The sequence below is a fragment of the Sarcophilus harrisii genome, chromosome 2 (genome assembly GCF_902635505.1).
Source record: "Sarcophilus harrisii chromosome 2, mSarHar1.11, whole genome shotgun sequence".
Taxonomy (NCBI): Eukaryota; Metazoa; Chordata; class Mammalia; order Dasyuromorphia; family Dasyuridae; genus Sarcophilus; species Sarcophilus harrisii.
The window spans coordinates 33,526,451-33,548,556 of NC_045427.1; the positions used below are offsets into that span (position 1 = coordinate 33,526,451).

Here is a 22,106-nt window from a genome sequence, read left to right on the forward strand (position 1 = left end):
CTTGGGGCCCATCCCCCTTTCTTTAGAAGTCCGGAAGGGAGCATCATTTGTCTTGATCACATCCCCTAAGGGGCAGTGCAGGATTAAATCTAGAGCCCTTCCCCCTTCCCGCAGAGGAGGCTCTGCGGCGGGGGGCGGGACGCGGGGCGGGGCTCGCTTGCACCGGGAGAGGACTCTCCCTCCTTCTTTCTCTCTCCTCTTTGCTCCCTTTTCTGCTCTTCCCCTTCCTCTCTCTCTCTACCTCTCTGTATCCTGTTCTTCTTTCATTCTCCCTTTTCTTTCTCTTCTCCTTCCTCTAAGTCCCTCCATTCGATTCCCTTCTTCTTTCTCTCTGTATCTGTTCTTTTTTTTTTACTCGCCCTCGCCCTCATCTTTCTTCCCTTCTCTCTTTTCATCTTGCTCGCCCTTCTCCTCTTCTGTATCACTGTTCTTCCTCTCTCACTCTCCCTTTTCTTTTCCTCCTTTCTCTCCGCCTTCTCTGTATTTCTATCCCTTTTTTCTCTCCTCTCTCTATCTCCCTCTTCCCTCTTCTCCCTCTGTATCTTTGTTCCTTCTCTCTCCCTCTCTCTCCTCTTCTCTTTCTCCCTGACTCTTTATCTTTTCTCCCTCTCCCCCTTCTCCCTCCCTCCTGGATCCTGGAGCATATAGGAAAAGGTTACGAACTTCTCATGAGCCTTGCCCTCTCCTATAGGGAGGAGATACCATGAAGTCACATACTCAGTGTGTTGTGTATGTCTGTTTACTGGACTCTTCTCAAGTAATCTCTCCCATTAAAATGGGACTTGTGTCCAGCGACTCCAGAATGAATGCTCACCATGAACTCGGTCTTAATGCCAATTTCTCTTGGGTGGTTCAGGCTTCCTCACATATTAATACTCTTTGTCTGCATTCTGATTTTTATTTTCCATTTAATTTCCCGTGGGGTTTACTCAGTATCCAAAAAGGAACTGCTTTGAATTTTGGAGAAAAAGAGTGACATTATCCTGAGGAAGATTAGTTTTGGAACTCTAGAAAGGATGAAGGGAGAGAATGAAAAGAAATTTATTAGGCATTTTGGTAGAGGTAAGAGAACAGGAAAGAAGGGATTGCTCTAGCCTCTGGAAGGTTTATGTTGTATATGCTTTATACGAGGCTCCTCACACATACAAACCTTACATACACAGTTAAGCAATTTTGCTGGGAGGATAACTTGAAAACAAGGTAAAATGAAGTGGATGTAAGTAAATATTAACATTTTAAAAAATTGTGCAAAATCAAAGGAATCCCAACAAGATCTGGATATGGTTTTGAGTGGATCCAGGACCTGGAGGAACCCAAAATACTTTGTAGCAATCTCCAGCATGCTAGAGAGTAACTGAGGTGAGGGTGTTGTTCTGGGTCTAAACCATCTCTTATCACATAAAATTAGGTTCAAACAACATCAATAAATGATAAATAATAATCCACAAAGATTAAAAGAAAACATGCTCAGTACAGCTTAGAACAGAGGTAGTATCAGACCTCTACTTTAGAGGGTAAGGAGTAGACATAAGGAAAATGCCTGTGCATTTCATTAACAGTAATGATTACTGGAAGACCATCATGTATGGAATAGGATAATTTGAAACAAGGCTAGAAAGTTGTAGGTTTTGAATACCACTCTTTTTTGTAGTCATCCTAGAGATATAAGAAAAACACTAAAGTTTTGGGGTGAAATGAACATATCTGTGTTTTAAGAATATTAATTTGGAAGCAGTGGAAATGATAGCAGAGAGACTACTAAGAGACCACTAGTGTCCAGGCAAAAGATGATAAACTAGGAGAGAGGCTTTAAAAGTAAAAGAATGGAATAGAGTTGAATTTTTATGGCAGTATAATCCAGTTATTTCAGTGCAATCGGCCCAACTCAGAAAGCACTTCCTAAATATTTTTGATGCCAAGTGCTGATCTGGCAATTGAAATCGTGGAGCCAAAAAGCAATATAATCCTTATCTTTTGAAGATTTCATTATAGCAGGGGCAGACATATGCAAATAAAAGTAAAGTTTATTGTGAACCCTAGTCATAAGAAGGATGGTGACATCTTCTCCAGAAATAATGAAGTCTGGAGATGGGAAGGGATTGAAAGGAAATATTGTAAGTTGCATTTTGGACATGTTGAGTTTGAGATGTTGATGGGTGATAGCTGGCAGACCTTTGGTACAAGTGGCTAGATTTTGGTGGAGAGACTGAATAGGGCTAGATATATCAACTTGGAAGCCATCAGCATAGATATGACAATTGACCAAAAGAGATTAAGTGGAGAGCATGAAGAGACAAGGACTCAGGATAGACTAGCTTTGGCAGACGATCATATTTAGTGGATGGGAGCAGAATGACTCTCTGGCAAAGGAGACTTGAGAAGAGATCTTCAGGTAGAAGGTCAAATAAAAAAAAAAAACCTGGGAATAATTCAATTTGACTAGCACCTAGGGTAAATAAACAATAGTGCGGAATAAAACTAATAGCTTGAAAGCAGATTATGAAGCCCCTACCTAGAACGCCAATTTAATGAGCTTAAATTGTACTTCGTAAGGAATGTGAAAGGATTAAAGTTTCTTAGCTAACTTGAGTTAATTTGGGTTGCAGAAATACCTATTTCGTGATCTCTCAAAATCATTAACAAAGGTTTTGCAATCATAGCCAACTAATAGTTTCAGTACTTGGACAGCTCATTCATTTGTGCTTGGAGACAAAACTCAGACACATCAATTTAGTGCTCTTTTTTGTACTTATCATGGGTCTGAATCTCCTATTAGCCACTTTTTTTGTTCTGTTGCTTACAATTCTTACTCTGCTGGGCAGCTCTGGCTTCTGGCATCCCCTGGCATTGATCTCTTCGCTCTGAGACGGGTTCCCGTGCATACTCCGATTCTTTTTTCCCCGTATTAGATAGAGCCCTTCCTAGAGAATTGGGTGGTGCGCCTGCGTTGAAGTAGCTCCAGGACTACATTTTCCATGAGGCCCAGGGAGAAAAATCTTTCTTGACCACAAGGTAAACAATCCAGGCACGTGCTGCGGTCATTCCCCGTCCTCTGCTAGGTTGTCAGGAGTCCACAGGCTTCTGGGAGTCGTAGTTCAATTGTCTATCTGCGCAAGCGCAGTGGTGTGTGTGCGGTCTAAAGGTTTCTGCTTTTCATCCTTACTGGGTCTCCAGGGGTCCAGGTGAGTGTGAACGTCTAATTCCCATTAGAATTGTGAGGGGGCTGTATTTGACCGCGGACCCCTGGGTCTGCGGCTGGAGAGGAAGATGGAAAGGAAAAGCGGGAGGGCAATATTGATAGAAGATATTGACCCCCCTCTGCACAGCACAGTGGAGCCAGGACATGGGTTCAAGTCCTGCCTCCCTTGCTTCCTAGCTCTGTCTCCTTACCGAGGCTTCAGACTTTCCTGGGGCCCAGTTTCCTTTTCTTTAAAGAGATGGGGATTCAGCTCTGGGGCCTCTGAACGCCTTTCCTTCTTTTCTAAATTAAATTTTTATTTTTATTTTTACAAAAAGTACCCACTCTTTTTCGTTCCCAGGCTTCCACCTTCTCCTCCGAGGAAGAAAGAAAAACAACTATTTACAGGAAATACACCCCCAACCACTCCCCCTGAGGTTAATGTATGGGCTTGGGCTCCTGTGACTTTGCTTAGTTTATATGGACCCAATCAATGAAGCTTTTCCTGGGGGTCTGACGTCATTGCCAGCCCCTCCTCACTTCCCACCCCCTCCCAGCTCTTCCCGGTCTTCTTAGGCTTCTCTGCCCTCCTTCCCCCACCTTGTCTCCCGGTACAGAGACCACAGCTTGCCCAATCGATGGGCATCCCCAGTATCCTAGCCTTAACTGCCACAATCAGGCAGTGAACATTGATTAAGCACCTCCTGTGTACCAGGCACTGTCCCAACCTCCGGGGATACAGATGGAGATTAAAAACAAAGATCCCCTGCCTTCAAAGAGCTATTTGTTAGCTTGTATTTCTGATTCTGAAAAACAACCTATTCAAGTCCTTTGACCATGTGTTGATTGGGGAATGGCTCTTACTCTTATAAATTTGAATTAGTTTCTTCTATCAAAGCTTCTTAAATTATAGGTTGTGACCCCAAATGGGGTTATGTAACTGAATGTTATTTATCAGCAAATGTTATTTTATTTGTCTATATACTAGTCACATAAAATTTCTCAGATGAAAAGAGGTCACGAGTAGAAAAATTTGAAGAAGTTGTGCCCTCTGTATCTTAAAAATTAGATGTTTATATATATATATATACATATAAAACAAAAACAAAAACAAAAACCTTGCTGCAGAGTCTCCAATTTACCTTCATCCTTTTTATTTAAATCACATCCATTTGAATGACATGGTATTTGAATGGTATATTTTCTGAAATGTTTGTCTATACCTGATTTTTCCAGACTGCCTTCCTGTTTTCCCAACAGTTTTTCTTGAATATTGAGTTCTTACATTAATGACTAGGATCTTTAATTTGTGTAAAACTATGTTTGTTTCTGTTTATTGTAAACCTGATCTAATCTACTGATTGACCTCTCTGTTTCTTTATCAGTACTAAATTGTTTCGATGATTATTGTTCCGAGTATTGTTTGAGATCTGGTTCTGCTAAGTCCTCTTCTTTCCCACTTCTTTTCTCATTATTTTCTTTGAGATTCTAGACTTTTATTTCTTTGTTTTGTTTTGTTTTTGTTTTTGTGAGGCATTTGGGGTTAAGTGACATGCCAAGGGTCACACAGCCAGCCTTAAGTGTCTGAGGCTGGATTTGAACTCAGGTCCTCCTGACTCTAGTACTCTTTCCACTGCACCATCTAGCTGCCTCTTTTTATTTCTTTAAATGAATTTTGTTGTTGTTTTCCATAGTTGTATAAAGTAAGTTTTTGGCAATATGATTCATATGGCACTGAATAAATAGATTAATTTAGGTAATGTTGTCATTTTTGTTATATTGCCACTCATGTAGAATTAATATTTCTCCAATTATTTTGATCTCTATTAGTATACAGATTATTTTGTGCTTGCATTCATATGATTCCAATCAGGCATGTAGTTTCTTAAGTATTTAATACTTTCTGTAGTTGTTTTTAATGAAATATCTCTTTTTACCATTTCCTGGTGAATTTTGTTGGTAATTCACAGAAATAATCCTGATGATATAAATGAGTTTATTATATTGCCTAAAATTTTGGTGAGTTAATTGTGTCAATTTTAAAAAGTTAATTTTCTAGAATTCTCTATGTAAACTATCATATCATCTGCAATAAGTGAATTGTTTTATTTACCTTGCCTATGATTATTCCTAATTTTTTTTTAAAGCATATCCTTACAGCTAATATTTCTAGTATATATGTATATATACACAGATATATGTATTTATACATATATCTGTGTGTGTATATATATATATATACATACATATATATATATATTGCTGAGGCAATTGGGGTTGAGTGACTTGCTCAGTGTCACACAGCTAGGAAGTGTTAAGTATCTGAGATGAGATTTGAACTCAGGTCCTCCTGACTTGATGGCTGGTGCTCTATCCACTGTGCCACCCAGCTGCCACTTTCTAGTAGTATATTGAACAATAATGGTGACAATGGACATCCTTGCTTTATACCTGATATTATTGGAAAGGCCTCTAGTTTAATCCCATTACAGATAATGCTGTCCCTTCATTTTTGAAAAATACTATTTATCATTTTAGAAAAAGATCCATTGAGTCAGTCAATAAACATTTATTGCCACTGTGACTGAATGCTGGGGATTCAGTTAAAGAAAAGAAATATAGTCCCTGTGTTGTCTTGAATATTGTAGTGTTAAAAAGCCTGTTCTTAATGAATAGGTCTTGAGCAGACAGACTTCTAAGAAACTCTATCTGTATTGGTAAGAACCCGTCTAAAGAAAAAAAAAAAAACCAACCCTAAGATTTCTTAATAGTTTAAGTTTCTGATTTAATTCTCCTGTATAGAAAGATGCAGTTTCTCTAGACCTTCTCTAGATTTTAACTCAGCCAAGGCAGTTAGATACCCTCCTACTGTTTCTTGACTTTCCATTTTTGTATTGACCTTAAAAACTTATGTCTAGAGACTCTTCCTTTCATTCTGATCCTGGCTTTCTTTTGTTTTCTCTCCTCATAAAGATCTCAGAGATCACATACAAGTGGTATGTGAGAAATTCCATCCTAATGGGTTTGGAAGCTACAAAGATGAATTTGTTTTCCTCCTGACTTCATTTTTGTCCATCAGTTCTCAAGATTCTGCTCTTCCCAAAGAAAGAAAAATTAAGGAAAAAGAAGGAATGATTTCTAGAACCTTAACAGCTAGATCCCAGGTGAGTTAGAATTCCTCCCTCTCTTCCCTCTCTCTATCTTCTACTTTATCCCTTTTTTATTTAGGAATCAGGACTGTGATGGCTGCATAGAATTTGTTATGGTGCCTATAATGATGTTTATTTAGAATAGGGATGATTATTTATTATTAAAAGTTTGGTAGAAATTCATTTGAACCTGGAGGTTTTTTCTTTTTTTTTTTTTGTGGTAGTTAATTTCTTACTGTTGGGTTTTTCTGAGTGGTTTATTTAGGCTTTCTGTTTCCTGTTTTTTTTTTTTAATTGTATTTACATTTTTTTAGTTCATTTCATTTATGTTTTCAGTATTTTTGCAATATAATTAAGTATGACTGTTTTTGATGATTTTTTAATTACCTTTCCTTTTGTTACATATTCTGTTTTGATTTTGTTAACTTTCTGTAAAGCATGTTACACCACATAAAGGCTATCTATAATAAAATAATTTACTAATAATTTTTAATAACTGTTATTATACAATGCACCTTTGTTTAGTTTTTTAAAAGAAATATTTATTGACTTTATTTACAAGATCAATTTTTATTTTTTTCAGCTTTGCATCTGTTGCCTCAAGTTTCAAAGAATCTTCTTTTGTGATTGGTTTGAGTTTATTAATTTGTGAATTTTCTAGTTTTAAAACTGCACATTTAGTTCATTAGTTTTCTCATTTTCTCCTTTGTTAATATATTCAGGGTTATGAGTTTTCCTCTGAAGATTTTTTTAGGTATTTTGTTATGTTGTTTGATTGTCATTTCTTTGAATTTTTTTCTTGTTTCTATGACTTAAGTCAAACTAATTATTTGGGATGATACTATTTCAGTCTCTCTTTAAACCTGCATTTTTTGTTCATTTATTGATTAGAATTCTGTTGTATTATTGTATACAAAGAATATAGTCTCTGATTATTTGCATTTATTATGAATTCTTTATTATAAAGGACATAGTTTTTGTACAGGTCCCATGAGAGCTTGAGAAACAAATATATTACTTATGATTCCCATTCAGAACTCTCCATATTACCTAGCAATTTAGTTTCCCCAAATTTTTATTGCCAACTATATTTTTTCTTCTTTATTTGATAAAAAAATCAACATCTTATTTATTGTTTTTAAAGGTGAAGTCTATTTCTTTTCATAACATACAGCCATCCTTCCCACTTCAAATGCAGATACATTTTATCTTTTTGTGTAACAATCTTAATCTTAATGATTTACTGTGTCTCTATTCAACTCAAAAATCTTTAGTGGCTCCCAGTTGTTCTTTGTTGCTCTTAAGATAAAATATAAAAACCAGCCTGGAACTTAAATTGCTTCATAGTTGGCTCTATTCTATTTTACATTCTTGTCTCAAAAAATTCCCTTCCTGTTGTACTGATCTAGGGCTAACTGTATATGTCATTTCACCTTCCATTTCTGCCTTTGTTTTGGTGATCTCTCATATCCAGAATGATTACCTGCTTCGTCTCTGTGTCATAGCATACTTAAATTCTTTGACAATATTGTTTGCCAATTGCCACTTACTACATGTAACCTAACTTTTCTAATATTCTGAATTGTTCTCATTCTGTCTTGAACTTATTTTGCTTATACTAATATATGTAAATCATTTATTCAGTAAGAAGGAAGCTCCTCGAAAGACTATTTGGTTTTGTTTTCACATTCTAGAAAGCAGAATAGTACCTTACTCATATTATTCATTTAATAAATGTGTTTTAAATTAAATTGCCTCCTCTTCTTGATCATATAAACACAAATCCCAGGATTCTGCTTTTTCCTAAGCATTTTTTAAAATCATTTTTTGCATAGCTAAGAGAAATGTGGTTTAGGATTTTGTTTTTATCTTTTCTTTTTAATTTTATTGGCATATTTTGTGGTTATAGCACCTTCATTTCCAAATAAGAACTTTTCTCCTCCCCTATTCATAAAACCATTTCTTGTTACAAAGAATAAAAAAAGAAAGAAGAAGAAAAGCATCTAAGGAAATCCAGGCAACAGATCAGCTGAGTCTGACAGTGTATACAGTATTTCGCACCTACAGTCTCTCATTTCTGCAAATATAAGAGAAAGATGCATGTGCCCATTTCTGTGCCTTTCCAGCTCATCCTCAGTGACCTTTCCCACATGATTGGAGGCTTGGAGGACAAAATACTAAACTCCTTCCAAAGCCTTCCTTTATAGAAGGCCCACAAACTTTTGGTAACTCCTTCTTTCACCAGCAGCTGCTTGGTTTCCACTCCATAGAACAATATGCCCCCTGGTTCCTCAATTCTGTTCCCCCTTATTTTTAGTTTCTGCATTAGATTGTAAGCTTCTTGAAGACAAGAGCTGTATTTTTCTTATTTGTATCCTTAATGCTTAGCACAATGTCTGACCCTTAGTAGTCACACAAATAGTGTTTATTGAATTGAACTAAATTCAAGCAGATCTCGTCTCTGGGGCCAAGTTTGATAATTATTGCACACATAGCATTCATCAGATCATAGGTTTGGAACTGGAGAAGACCTTAGAGACATCAGGTCCAACCTCCTCATTTCAGAGATGAGGAAACAGATGCAGAGAGGACCTGTCTTGTAAAGGTCTGAGATGGCATCCACACTTCCCATTGGAGCTCTCTGCCCTGACTTCCTAAGTGCTACCTCACTGTCTACAAAAAATCAAAATCTTCCCATGCCGAGTATTTAACCTGGGCTGCCCTGGTGAAAACCAGGAATCAGCTCTGTTTACTGTGGTAGACATTCTGCATATTATTTTATTAGTCCTGGTTATTTAACTTAACATAAATTTGTTTTTTAAGTCATTTCTGAATGATTGGTTACATGACTTTTACTATGGTCACACACCTGATAAGAGTATGAGACAGGATTTGAATGCAGGTCTTGACTACAGATCCTGCATTCTGTTACTCACTTGCCATCTAATTTCCTGGGTTATAAATTCTTTTGTAAAATGTCATAGAGTAGGATGGGGAGTGATGATGATGAACAATACTGCCTTAAAAAGTTTTAAAAGCTTAGCAAGAAACTTTGCTAATTAAGCAAAATAGTTTGGGGAACATTTAAAGATTAAACTAGAAGAAAGATCAATGAGATGAGAAATGGAAAAGCGGTACAGAAGATTTTATAGCAAACATTTTTCACCATCAAGGGTACTGAAATCCCCATACTTGGAAATTGTAGTCCAAGATGTCCTTATGTGTTTGCTGGAAATGTCACTGAAGAGAATCAATAAATACATGGAAAAGAAGCTCCTCTAGACCAAATGAAAATAGAAATTTAAATTCAATGTTTTAATTTTTCTTCAATTACAGGTAGAAATGATTTAAACACTTTTTTTTTTAGATTTAAAAGAGGGGAAGATAAAGTCTCTTTTGTCCATTCTTTACTTCTTAATAACAGATGCTCTCTAATTGGGTGCTTATGTATTAAGTCTTCTGTCGCCCCAGAGGAATTAAAAAATATATAACCATCCACAATTTACATATCTTAATGAAGTTTGTTTGACATGGGGACCACTAGCTTGGTATTAGCCAAAAAGTAAAATGCTAAAAGCATGGCTGCTGAATTCTTTTAGTATTCCCACTAAAGAGAGGTATGTTCTTATCTAAGTCTATAGAATGAATTCTATACCAAGGGTCAGTGAAGCCATGTAAGAATCAAGGTCTTAGGCAGAGGGTGTAAGCAGTTTCTCCAGATGATCATTGGGGAGGTGGGGGTGTATGTGCATTAATATTACACTCCATGAAACGTTCCCCTTTCCTTGCTGCCCTCTAGGTACAAAGGTCTGCCCCAAAGTCTTTTTAAACCTGAAAGTTGCTGATGGTTTACTGTTTCACTGTTAGATAGAACAAAGTCCTGTCCTCATACATTGTTTTATCCATAGCCCCAAGGGAAAATGATTAATTCTCTTCAATCAGTCAAGACATATTTCCTTTTTGGAGTCACCCTGCTTTCATGGGATGATTAAGACACTTCATTCCTCCCAAATTAAGGACTTATCTACATTTGATTGATTGTTTCAGTAGAGAAGTGTGTATTTATATTCACTTAATTCCAGTGCTTTCCCTCTCTTAATGATTCCTTACTTGTCCTATCTGTAGTTAGTTTGCCTCTATTTGTTTGCACCTATGGCCCTCTTCTTTGGATTGAAGACAGGGACTTTTCTATTCCCAGCACTTAGCGTGGATCCTAGCACACAGTAGGTCCTTAAAAAATATTTACTGACTGAGGAGGGAGAGGTAGAAAGCCCCACTCTTACACATAAGTGTGTGATTCACTGTCCTCTCAGAGTAAGAGGTGATTTGTAAAGTTGATTCAGCAATAAAGTAAGCTTTTCTCTGTCATCCTCAACCTAGTATGAAGTATGGTATACAGGAAATCCTCAAAAAATATTTGACATGGATACTCAGAGCCCTTAAAGCTGTGAGAAATCTTCCCTTTTCTCTTTTGATACCTTACGGCTTCCTTGTGTTTTTCCTTTGTTGGTCCTGAGGTGAGCATGTGTTGATATTTCAGATCCTGACCTTCCAAGATGTGACTGTAGACTTCACTCGGGAGGAATGGAAGCTGTTGGGCCCTGCCCAGAAGGACCTGTTTAGGAGAGTGATGCTGGAGAACTATGAGAATTTTGCCTTCCTGGGTAAGGTGTTCTCTCCCTGGGTTTATCATCTTCTGTGGGGTTGTTTTTGCATTCTCATTTTCTATTGCCTGGGGAATTTCTGGTTTTTGATGTGCAGGGAAAGTCTCACAAACAGATAATGGAGAGAGATTCCTAAATTTTTGGACTGCCAGAGATAAGATGTTTCTATTCTCTCTTCTAAGCTGAAAGACCTTTGTTTTGCACAATTAGAAAATCAGCAGCTTTATTGTGCTGCCCCCAAAGCTATGTCTTCTCTAATGTTTGTTCATTCCAGTCAAAACTTCTCCTCTAAAGATCCACACTGTAGATAATTGAAAACAGCAGAAAATCATGAAAATGAACTGGTTTTCTTTGTTTTCATCCTTTAGATATATTTTCTACCACTATCTGGATCTTACTAACATGATCTGTTTGTTTCTTAAAAAGAGAGAGGGAAGGTTGATGCAATATTTCTCTGAATTCAGCATTTTCCCATTTATTTCTCTATTAGCAGAACTTTCAGCTTTCAAACCCAGTATCATCTCTGAACTGGAAAGAACAGAAACACTATGGATGCAAGAGGAAGAAACTATATTTTCTTTTGAAGGTGAGTGATTGAAGAACAGAAAGATAGGGATTACTTTGAAGCAGCAGATCAACTGGTGGACAGGAAACTCCTAAAAACAATCTCAGACTTATGGGGGAGTGTTGGAGCTGACCCACACAAGTCCTGTCCTGTGATCTCATGTGCATTCTCAAAAAAAGGAAAGGAGAGAAAGTGAGAGACAGAGACAGAGAGATAATGGGAGAGAAAGGGAGAGGGAGAGGGGAAAAAAAGGTGGAGGAGTACCATTTCTTTGGTTTGATGTGTATGCCTCCTCCTGTGATTCAGATTGCATCTTTTCCTACTTCTTACTATTTTTATTTTCTCCCTGTCTTGAATCTTTAATCACCCTTTGTTACTGCTCTTAGAGATAAATTTACCATCTAGTTAAAATAACAAAAAAGATGCTTTTCTTGATCTTATTTCCTGTCTTATTTAGCTTGAAATTTCTTGTCATTTTTTTCAATGCCAAATTTCAATCTCCACTCCCAAATTATCATCTACAATGTATCTCCATTTACTCTGATTTCTTTCCCTACTTGAAATGTTGTAATCTGTCATTGCTCTATGAATGATTTGCTGTTGCAAGGAGCTCTATGATATTTGTGCTGGTTTGCATACATATAGAACTTTATAGCTTCCACTGTGCTTTTCTACCTTGTAAAGTGAATCTTGCATCTACCTTCCCATTTTATAGTAAAGGAAGCTGAGCCTTAAGGGGTTTGTCTTGTTTCTGGTCACCTGGCTGGTTAGAATGATGATGGAGCTTCAGACTGAGGCTTCCTCTAGTCCATGGCTTTTCCCAAAAGTTTTCTCTCACATCTTCATCTTGTTCCATCTCTGCCACGTTTCACCTCGTGACACTTCTTGGGGAGATTTCATACAGGATTCTCAGTCTGGTTTAGGTTGGACTTGGTGGCCTCTGGGATCCCTTCCTGCTTTGGGATTCTGTGAGGGGCTCATTGGACTCTGCCTTGCGCAGACCACAAGTGGAATATTGTGTTCAATTGTGGGCATCCATTTTAGGAAGGACACTGACAAGATGGAGCACAATCAGAGGAAGAAAATCAGATGTGGAATGATGGAAGATCTTGATTGTTTCTATATATTGCAGATCCTTAGGGGTCTTCAAAGAAGTGGAAAATGGGCCAGTAATTCAGAAAATATGAAAGTTTTATAATGAAAACATTTTAGTGTGCACAAGAGAAGGCATAAGACTCACTTGGAAGTATCCAAGGGCTTTGGGAGTCAAGGGAATTGGTCTAGGAGGGGCAAATTAATAAGGTAGCTACATCTGAATTGTAGGTGAGAGATATAAGGAAATAACTGTCACAGTGTAAGGGGCGGGATGTAGAAGGATCACTGTCATTGGACACACTGGGATCTTCAGCAGAGAGGTGTCACTAGGTCTTGGCTGCACTGCTTTTAAGATGACAGATAGGGAAGAAGGATGTCCTTAACTGTGTGACTGGCTTCCTTGCATTCCTTGTTCTTCCAGAATATACCAGGCTCTCTTCACTAAGTGTGGGACTTTCAGTATGAGACTCTGAGATCCATTCTCATACAATAGGGCAACTGCAGATTAAGGTCAGGGGGTTTATGGGGAGAGAGAACTGACTTCTCATGTCATGGGTAGATTCTAATGTGGAAGATTCCAGATATTGGTCATTGTAGAAAAGGGGGAGACTGCCAGATAGGAGAAGATACAGCTAAAGCAAAGAGCCTATTGCAAGGAAGACAACCTTTCCCAATACCCAACACCCCCCCCCCCCGCAAAAACAAAACAAAACAAAAAACAAAAACAAAAACAACAACCTCAGAACAAAAAAACTGCCAGAATTTTGGACTGCCAGAATGTGATACAAGCCTTAGTTGAAGAAAATGGCAATGTCTAACTTGGAAAAGGGAAGACTTTAGAGGTGAGAATAGCTGTTCAAATCTTTGAAAGTATGTCATGTGAAAGTAGGATTAAACTCTTTCTGCTTGACCTCAGAGTGAAGCTCTATAAAGAACAGAGAGATCTACTCTCTGTTCTCCTCATATCCTAACTACTCTTCTGGGTCCAGAGTCTGACTTCTCTTATCCATGCATCACATTGTTATCTTCCTAAAGGAGAGATCTGATTATAAACAAAACCTTCAGTGGCTCCCTATAAGCTTTTCTGCCTGGCATTTACAGCTTTCTATTGTCTAACTCCAAACCACCTTTCCAGCATTATCATACATTATTTCTCTTCTCACTCTTATGTTCCAGTGAGAGTAGGTGGCTTGCTCTTCCCATGAATGAAGTAGAATGAAACATATTTTTTCCTTCCTCATTTTTTTTTGAAAATAGGATTAACACACAAAAGTGTTTTACATGACTATATACATATTTATTATAGGTTTTGTAGTTCTTGCCTTCTCTATAGTATTTTAGTTTCTCCAAATACATGTAAAGATAGTTTTAAATATTAATTTTTGTAAGATTTTGTGTTTCAAAATTTATCTCCCTTCCTCCCTTAATTTTCCCTCTTCCCAAAATAGCAAGCAATCTGATATAGGTAATACATGTATAGTACTTATTGCTTTCTCAGAGGGGTGTGGGGAAAAAAGAGAATTTGGAACTGAAAATAAAATAAAGTTGAATTAAAAAAAAAGATATGAAATGAGTGCTGTCTATAGAGAATTAGGAGAACAAGTAAATCCAAGATAGTTACAATGCAGGAAGAATGAAAAGGACTTAGTAATGTTTTGTATATAGGGGAAGAAAGCTTAAAAGAAGACATCCCATGGTCAGAAAGGGAGAGAGTGGGGAGGGAAGAATGCTATTTTGGGAAAAGATAATAAAGCTGTTATACCATGTGTGGGCTCTTGGCGTTCCTACAAGTTATCACCCTTGTCTGGAATGCACTCTATTGTCAGTTCTGCCTCTCAGAATTCCTATGTTCTTTCAAAAATCAGAAATTACTCTCTCCCTGAAACTTTCCTCAGTTATTTCAGTTATTCAAGTTCTCTCCTCCTTAAATTATCTTGTATTTATTTATCTGTATACGTACATTATATTCTCCCTAGTAGAATGTTAGTGCTTTGTACATAGTGAGTGGATTATTTTAAGAGTTTAAGAGAATTAAATTTGTAAATCCACATCTGTTGTCCTGTACATTCACTGGTCCACCACTTCCGTAATTGTACATAATAATAGGGTATTTCCTTTTGACTATTATCCTTAATATTTCTAAAACCACAATCATTTTTTTCAAATAGCATAGTTTTTTTTGTGTGTGAATTCAATGGGGTATCCATAATTCCTTCACATTATAGTTGATTGTTGATGTTTAAAACCAGAATTTTACCTTTATCCCTAATGTATTTAAATTCTTTAAATTGAGCTTGGAGTTCTACCCTATAAAGATATCTTGGGATCTTAACTTTCATCTTTCATGTTAGATACTCCTTCTAGCTTGTTGTCTTCATATTTGAGAAACATTTTATTTATGCTTTCATTATGGCATTGGTTGAAATGGTAAGCAACCAAGAGTTAGGGGTTTATTCTAAGACAGTTCATTAGAAAACATTCTCCATGTTGATATTAAAATATTAATGACTTCTCTTTGGGTCCAATTCCAAGTCTACCTTACTATATTTAATTGATATCTCTCTTTGTCCACACAGGTGGAATGAGAATAACAGGAACCGATTCTTTTTTTTTTTTTTTTTTTTTAATTTAATAGCCTTTAATTTACAGGTTATATGCATGTGTAACTTTACAGCATTAACAATTGCCAAACCTCTTGTTCCAATTTTTCATCTCTTACCCCCCACCCCCTCCCCCAGATGGCAGGATAACCAGTAGATGTTAAATATATTAAAATATAAATTAGATACACAATAAGTATACATGGCCAAACCGTTATTTTGCTGTAGAAAAAGAATCAGACTCTGAAATATTGTACAATTAGCTTGTGAAGGAAATCAAAAATGCAGGTGTGCATAAATATAGGGATTGGGAATTCAATGTAATGGTTTTTAGTCATCTCCCAGAGTTCTTTCTCTGGGCGTAGCTGAGGAACCGATTCTTAATGTTAGTCCAAATTAAACTTGTCAACTAAAATCCCCAGTTGTTTAAACAGGATCTATTATCTAGCCAAGTTTCTCCAATCCTATAGTTGTTCAGCTAATGTGCTAATTGCAGGAATTAAATTTCTGCTAATTAAATTGCATATTGTCTCCTGTCCATTCTTTTATCTTTTTTTTTTTATATAATTCTGATTTGTTCATTTACTATATTAGTTATCTCACTTACTTCTGTGCCAATAGCAGCATTGGGAAGAGTGCCCCCTTTAATTTTATCAAAACTGTTTATAAACATTGAATTGGGTAGAGCCAGTTCAAAGATATAAAACTAGAGAATATTCTCCAGGGTGACAACTCCTTATTCAAAACTCTTTTGGGATAAGGTTACTTACGCTTTTATAAATCGACTGGCATATACTTTCCAATTTGCATTTCTTCATCTTAATGATAAAGACAAGATCTTGATCAACAAGAAGTGGAGTCAGGATGACAGAATAAAGGTGGGGACTCAGCTGAGCTTTTACTCAAACCCGTCCAAATACCTTTAAATAATGACTCTACAGATTTTAGAACTACTGAACACATAATATGGTGAAGCAAAACAATTCTCCAGCTCAAGACAGCTTGGAGGGTCAGGTGTGGAGGTCTGTTGCACCAGGGTAGGAGTAGAGCACAATTCACTGTGGGCCACGCCAGTATAGCCTTGACCACCAACAAATCAGGAACAGGCCTCTAGGATACTGACTTGGTGGCAACTTCTGGAGCTTTCAGGTTGCGACAGTGGTTAAATAACTGGTCAGAAGGAAATGTTCTTTGCTAGCACTGAGGCAGGACACTGCTGCTTTGTCCATACCAAATCTGGGTTGTAGTCCATGATGAAGAGGAGTACTAGCACAACAGAGCTTGCAGCCCCAGTGGAGCAGACACTCCAGAATAAAGTGCTTGTGGTCACTCACATACCAGATGCTGGGCTAGGAAATAGTAGAAACTCCTCTTCTTAGATCATACCACTTTGGAAGAATTGAAAACTGAATAGTCCCTTGCAGTATTTCTGAAAACAGCTGCACAAAACCCCTAAAGCTTGAGACAATGTACCATTCACCCTGGAAACAAAACTCTACTTTAAAAAGAGTTAAAAGTCAAGTAATAGATTAGAAAAATGAGCAAACAACAGAAAAATATCCTGATAATAGAAAAGTACTATGATGATAAGGAAGATGAAAACACACTCAGAAGATATTAAAGTCAAAGGTCCAATTTACAAAACTTCCAAGAAAAATATGAATTGGTCTCAGGCCATGGAAAATCTCAAAAATAATTTTGAAAATCAAGTAAGAGAGGTGGGAAAAAAAACCGGAAAGAGAAAGGATAGTGATGCAAGAAAATCATGAAAAACAAGTCAACAGTTAGTAAGTAAGACACAAAAAATACCGAAGAAAATAATATCTTAAAAAACAGATTAGTTCAAACGTTAAAGGAAGAATAAAAAGCTGATGAGGAGAAGAATGCATTAAAAAGCAGAACTGGCCAAATGAAAAGAGATATAGAAATTCACTGAAGGAAAAAGCTCCTTAAAGAGTAAAACTGAGCACATTGTGAGGAAAATGCACTGAAGAAAGCAATTCCTTTCAAGGTAGAATTGAACTAATGAAAAAGAAGGTATAAAAGTACACTGAAGAAAATAAATCCTTAAAGATTAGAATTGAGCAAATGGAAGCTGAAAATGAAGAAACAACAAAACAAAACCAAAAGAATGAAAAAAGATAGAAGACAACATAAAACATGTCATTGGACAAACAACTGAATTGGAAAATAAATACAGGAGAGATAATTTAAAAATTATTGGTTTGATTCTGGGAAATGGAAGTCCTCCACTACTGTTTTGCTTTCTCTGAACCAGGTAAGTATGGGGTCATGACTGAGTTGTGGCCATGAAGGAGTGAGTGAACCTTATTTAATCAGTATTGGCTCAGAGAGGCAATAACATACATACTCAATTGTATTTAGAAATCTATTTTACCCTCTAGGATAGTAGAAGGAGAAGACAAGAGAATTGGGAGGGAGGGGGAGAGAAGGGTTTACATTGGGTTGTCAGAAGCAAACCACTTGAAGGGGGACAATGTGAGAGAGAGTGGAATAAATGACAAATAAAATTAGTAAGACTAATTGTGAGAAAAATTGAAGGAAGTTTCTCTGATAAAGTATTTCTCAAACATATAGAGAACTCAAGTCACATTTATAAAAATAAGAGCCATTCACTAAATGATAAATGATTAGAAGTTTTTAGTTGAAGTAATCTTAATTATCTATAGCCAAATGAAAAAAGTTTTAATTCACAAGTGATTGGATAAATGAAAATGCAAAAAGAAAATTTTCTGAAATACTACTACATACATGTTAGATTGGCTAATAGGACAGGAAAGGACAATGATAAGTGTTGGGGGGGATGTGGCAAAAATGAGACATTAATGCACTGTTCACAGAGTTATGCTCTGAATCAACTGTGAACAGTTTGGAATTATGCCCAAAGGGCTATAAGACCATACATATCCTTTGATCTCGCAATATCACTATTAGATTTGTATTCCAAAAGGGATTAAAAAAAGAAAAAACCTATACACACAAAAAATATTTATAGCAGCTTTTTTTTGGGGGGGACAAAGAATTGGAAATTGAGTGGATACTCATCTACTGGGGAAGGGCTGAATAAATTATGGTATGTGATTATGATGGAATACTGTTTTACTATAAGAAGTGATGAGCAGGATGCTCTCAGAAGAATTTGGAAGATGCAACATGAAACGTACTGTGTACAAAGTAACAGCAATGTTATAAGGTGATCAGCTATGAATGACATAACTGTTCTCAGCAATACAATGAATGATCCAAGAAAAGTTGAGCAGCTTAAAATGAAAAATGCAATCCATACCCAGAGAAAGAACTGATGCTGTCTAAATACAGATTTAAACATACATTTTAATCTTTCTTTGCTTTTCTTGAGGATTGGGTGGTGGTGGTTGTTTTTTGGGCTGTTATCTTTCACAACATGACTGTTATGGAAATGTTGTGAATAAGACTATACATGTATACTCTATAATTAATTGCTTACATTCTCAGTGGGGTTTAGTGGGGATGAAGAAAGGGAGAGAATCAGGGAATTCAAGAGTTTTAAAAAAATGAATGTTAAAAACTTTTTAATATAACTGGGAAAAATAAAAATAATAAAAATTTTTTAAAAGATTATTTGCCAGAAAGGTTATTAAGAACTAGATATCTAAATCTGTAGTATTCTCTTATCTAGTAGTCCAGATATCTGATAAGTAAAGGGAAGGAGATTGCTTCTACACAATCTCTTTTTATGGAATTGATACTTAGAGATCAATACTCTAAGTATTTACAATTAATGTGTTTACTCATGAATTTTGCTAGATGTTATGTTCAGTCCTTTCATTCTGTAATTTCCAGAATCTATTTTCCCTTTCTGGTCATTCTGACTTTTTCCAAAGAATTATCTAAGAATTGCTACTCTGATGACATCTACAAATGTTTTAAATACTCTGGAATTTATTACATTTTGAACACCTATTGTTATTGTATCTTTACCTATTAATCCCTCTTCATATCACCATTCTCTTAGAAAGAGAAGACATAATCTTAAATATATCATTTTGATTTCTTCTAACACAGGAAATAATAGGTAATGATACTTTTTTGTTGATTTCAGATTCCTTTATTCAGAAGACAAGATGTGAGACTAAGAAGTCAACTCCAAAGCAGGGTATCTGTATAGGAGGATCTTCCAAAGAAAGAATTACAGAGAATGGTCCCTGGGATTCCACGTTGGGAGAAGCATGGGATAATGATGTCTGGTTAGAGAGGCAAAGAGGAAAACAGGAGAAGCAATCTAGGCAGGTGGCTACAAGTCATAAATGGAATATATTTGGTAGACAACTTGTTTTGGGGGCAAATCTTGAAAATGAGAGAGTTCCTACAGGAGAAAGTCTCCCCAAGTCTAATAGAGTTGGAAAGAGTTTCAAACAATTTTCAGATCTTATTAAACATAATAGAACCTCCTTAGGGAAAAAACGTCATAAGCATAATAAATACAGAAAGCCTTCCAGTTATCAGTCAAAACTTATTCATTACCACAAAACAAATACTCATAGTAATAAGTGTAATGAATCTGGAAAACCTTTCAGAAATATCTCTTGCTTTACTATATGTCGAAGCAATCATATAAGAAAAAAACTATATGAGTGTACTGAATATGGGGAAAAGTTCAACCAGAAAGGAAACCTTAATGCTCATATAGAAACTCATATTGGAGAGAGACACTTTGAATGTAATGCATGTGGAAGAGGGTTCAGATACCATTCATATCTTGTACAGCATCAAATAATCCACACTGGAGAGAAACCCTATATATGTAATCAGTGTGGAAAAGCATTCAACCGAAAAGGAAGCTTAAGTAGACATAAAATGACTCATACTGGAGAGAAACACTTTGAATGTAATGAATGTGGAGAAGGATTCAGATATAGATCATTCCTTGTGCAGCACCAGAAAATTCATACTGGTGAGGCACCCTATAAATGCAATGAATATGGAAAAACCTTTAGCCAGAGGCAAAGCCTTAATTTACATGAAATAATTCATCCTGGTGAGAAACTATTTAAATGCAGTGAATGTAGAAAAACCTTTATCCTGAAGGGAGAGCTTATTAAACATATGAGAATTCATACTGGAGAAAAACCCTATAAATGTGGTGAATGTGAAAAAACCTTCAGCCTGAGGGGATGCCTTAAGGCACATAAGAGAATTCACACTGGAGAAAAACCCTATAAATGTAATGAATGTGGGAAAGCCTTCAGGCAAGGGGGAGGTCTTAGTGCACATAAGAGAATTCATACTGGAGAGAAACCTTTTAAATGTAATGAATGTGGAAAAGCTTTCAGCCAGAAGGGAAACCTTAAAACACATAAGAGAGTGCATATGGGTGAAACACCCTTTGAAAAGAATGAATGTGGAAAAGTCTTCAACAGAAAGAGAAATCTAAATAAAAGTAAAATAACCCATAATGGAGAGAAACCCTTTGCTTGTAAGGAATGTAACAAAAGCTTCAAGTACAGCATATTCCTGGTAGAACACCAGAGAGTTCATACTGATGAGACTCCCTATAGATGCAATGAATGTGGCAAAACCTTCAATCAGAAGAGACGCCTTAGGACACATAAAATAATTCATCATAGTGAGAAACTCTTTAAGTGCAATGAATGTGGAAAAGCCTTCAGCATGAAGGGAGATCTTAATAAACACATTAGAATTCATACTGGAGAAAAACCATATAAATGTAATGAATGTGAAAAAGCCTTCAGTCAGAGAGGAGGACTTTATACACACAAAAGAATTCATACTGGAGAAAAACCCTATACATGTAATGAATGTGGAAAAACCTTCAGGCAGAGGGGAGGCCTCACTGCTCATAAGAGAACTCACACTGGGGAGAAACCCTTTAAATGTAATGAATGTGGAAAAGCCTTCAGCCAGAAGGGAAATCTTAAAACCCATAAGAGAATCCATACAAATGGTTTGCCCTTTGAATTTAAGAAATGCAAAAAAAGTGTTTGTCAATAATCCATGCCCAATGACATCAGATAATTTTTGCTCATGCAAGAAAGCTTTAAGTCAGAGGATATTCCTTAATGAACACAGGATAATTCCTATGGAAGAGAAAACTTTTCAGTGTAGTGTGGAAAAATTTTCAAATGAAACGGAAACCTTATACGATATTAGGGAATTGTTACTGTAGAAAAAAACCTTTTGAATATACTGAAGGTAGAAGATCCCAAAGTCCATACTTTATTGCACATAATAAAATTCATGGTGGAGAAAACTATTGACTATCAAAATGAATATTCAGGCACAGCTCACCATGAAGCAGAAGATCCATACTGAAAAGAAAGCTAAATTTTCAGGATAATATACGATGGGAAAGTTATTAATTGAAGTATTAATTTGAAGCATCAGGAGAGGTTTTATTTACCAATTAATTTGAGTTTTTCCAACCATACAAGTCAAACAACCAAAGAATTATTTAATAGAATTAACTAGAAAAAATAAAAACAATTCATATAGAGGGGGGAAAAGGTCAAGAATTTCAGGATAAACAATGAAAAATCTAATACTGGTTAAAAAAATAGATTAAAGAGTAGAATAGATTTCATATACAGCTTTCATATCTGATAAACACAGAGGCAAGCTACTGAAATAAGAGACTTACTATTTGACAAAAAACTACTGAGAAAATTGGAAAGTAATATGGAAGAATTTGGAGTTAGAATATCACCTCACAAGTTATACAAATATAAGTTTCATATAGGTATAAGATCCAGTATATAAATTATAAATAAAAGAAACATAAAAATTACTTATATCTATGCATAGGAAAAAAGTTAATCAAATATGGAATAGAAAATC

At 36.1% G+C, this 22,106-nt stretch overlaps 1 protein-coding gene across 1 annotated transcript; it reads left to right on the forward strand.

The window, feature by feature from the left end:
- Positions 1–3,097: 3,097 nt before the first annotated feature.
- Positions 3,098–21,778, forward strand: LOC100927049 (zinc finger protein 260-like). The gene is made up of 5 exons (XM_012540485.2): positions 3,098–3,182; positions 6,152–6,342; positions 10,868–10,991; positions 11,482–11,577; positions 19,354–21,778. The coding sequence occupies exons 2-5, from the start codon at positions 6,310–6,312 to the stop codon at positions 21,261–21,263; spliced, it is 2,163 nt and encodes a 720-aa protein (XP_012395939.1). The 5' UTR covers positions 3,098–3,182; positions 6,152–6,309; the 3' UTR covers positions 21,264–21,778.
- The last annotated feature ends 328 nt before the right edge of the window (positions 21,779–22,106 follow it).

Coding starts and splice junctions, on each gene's coding strand:
- LOC100927049 (XM_012540485.2), top strand. CDS start 6,310: ATGATTTCTAGAACCTTAACAGCTAGATCCCAG. Junction 10,992..11,481: donor TGAGAATTTTGCCTTCCTGG/GTAAGGTGTTCT, acceptor TTTCTCTATTAG/CAGAACTTTCAGCTTTCAAA. Junction 11,578..19,353: donor AACTATATTTTCTTTTGAAG/GTGAGTGATTGA, acceptor TGTTGATTTCAG/ATTCCTTTATTCAGAAGACA.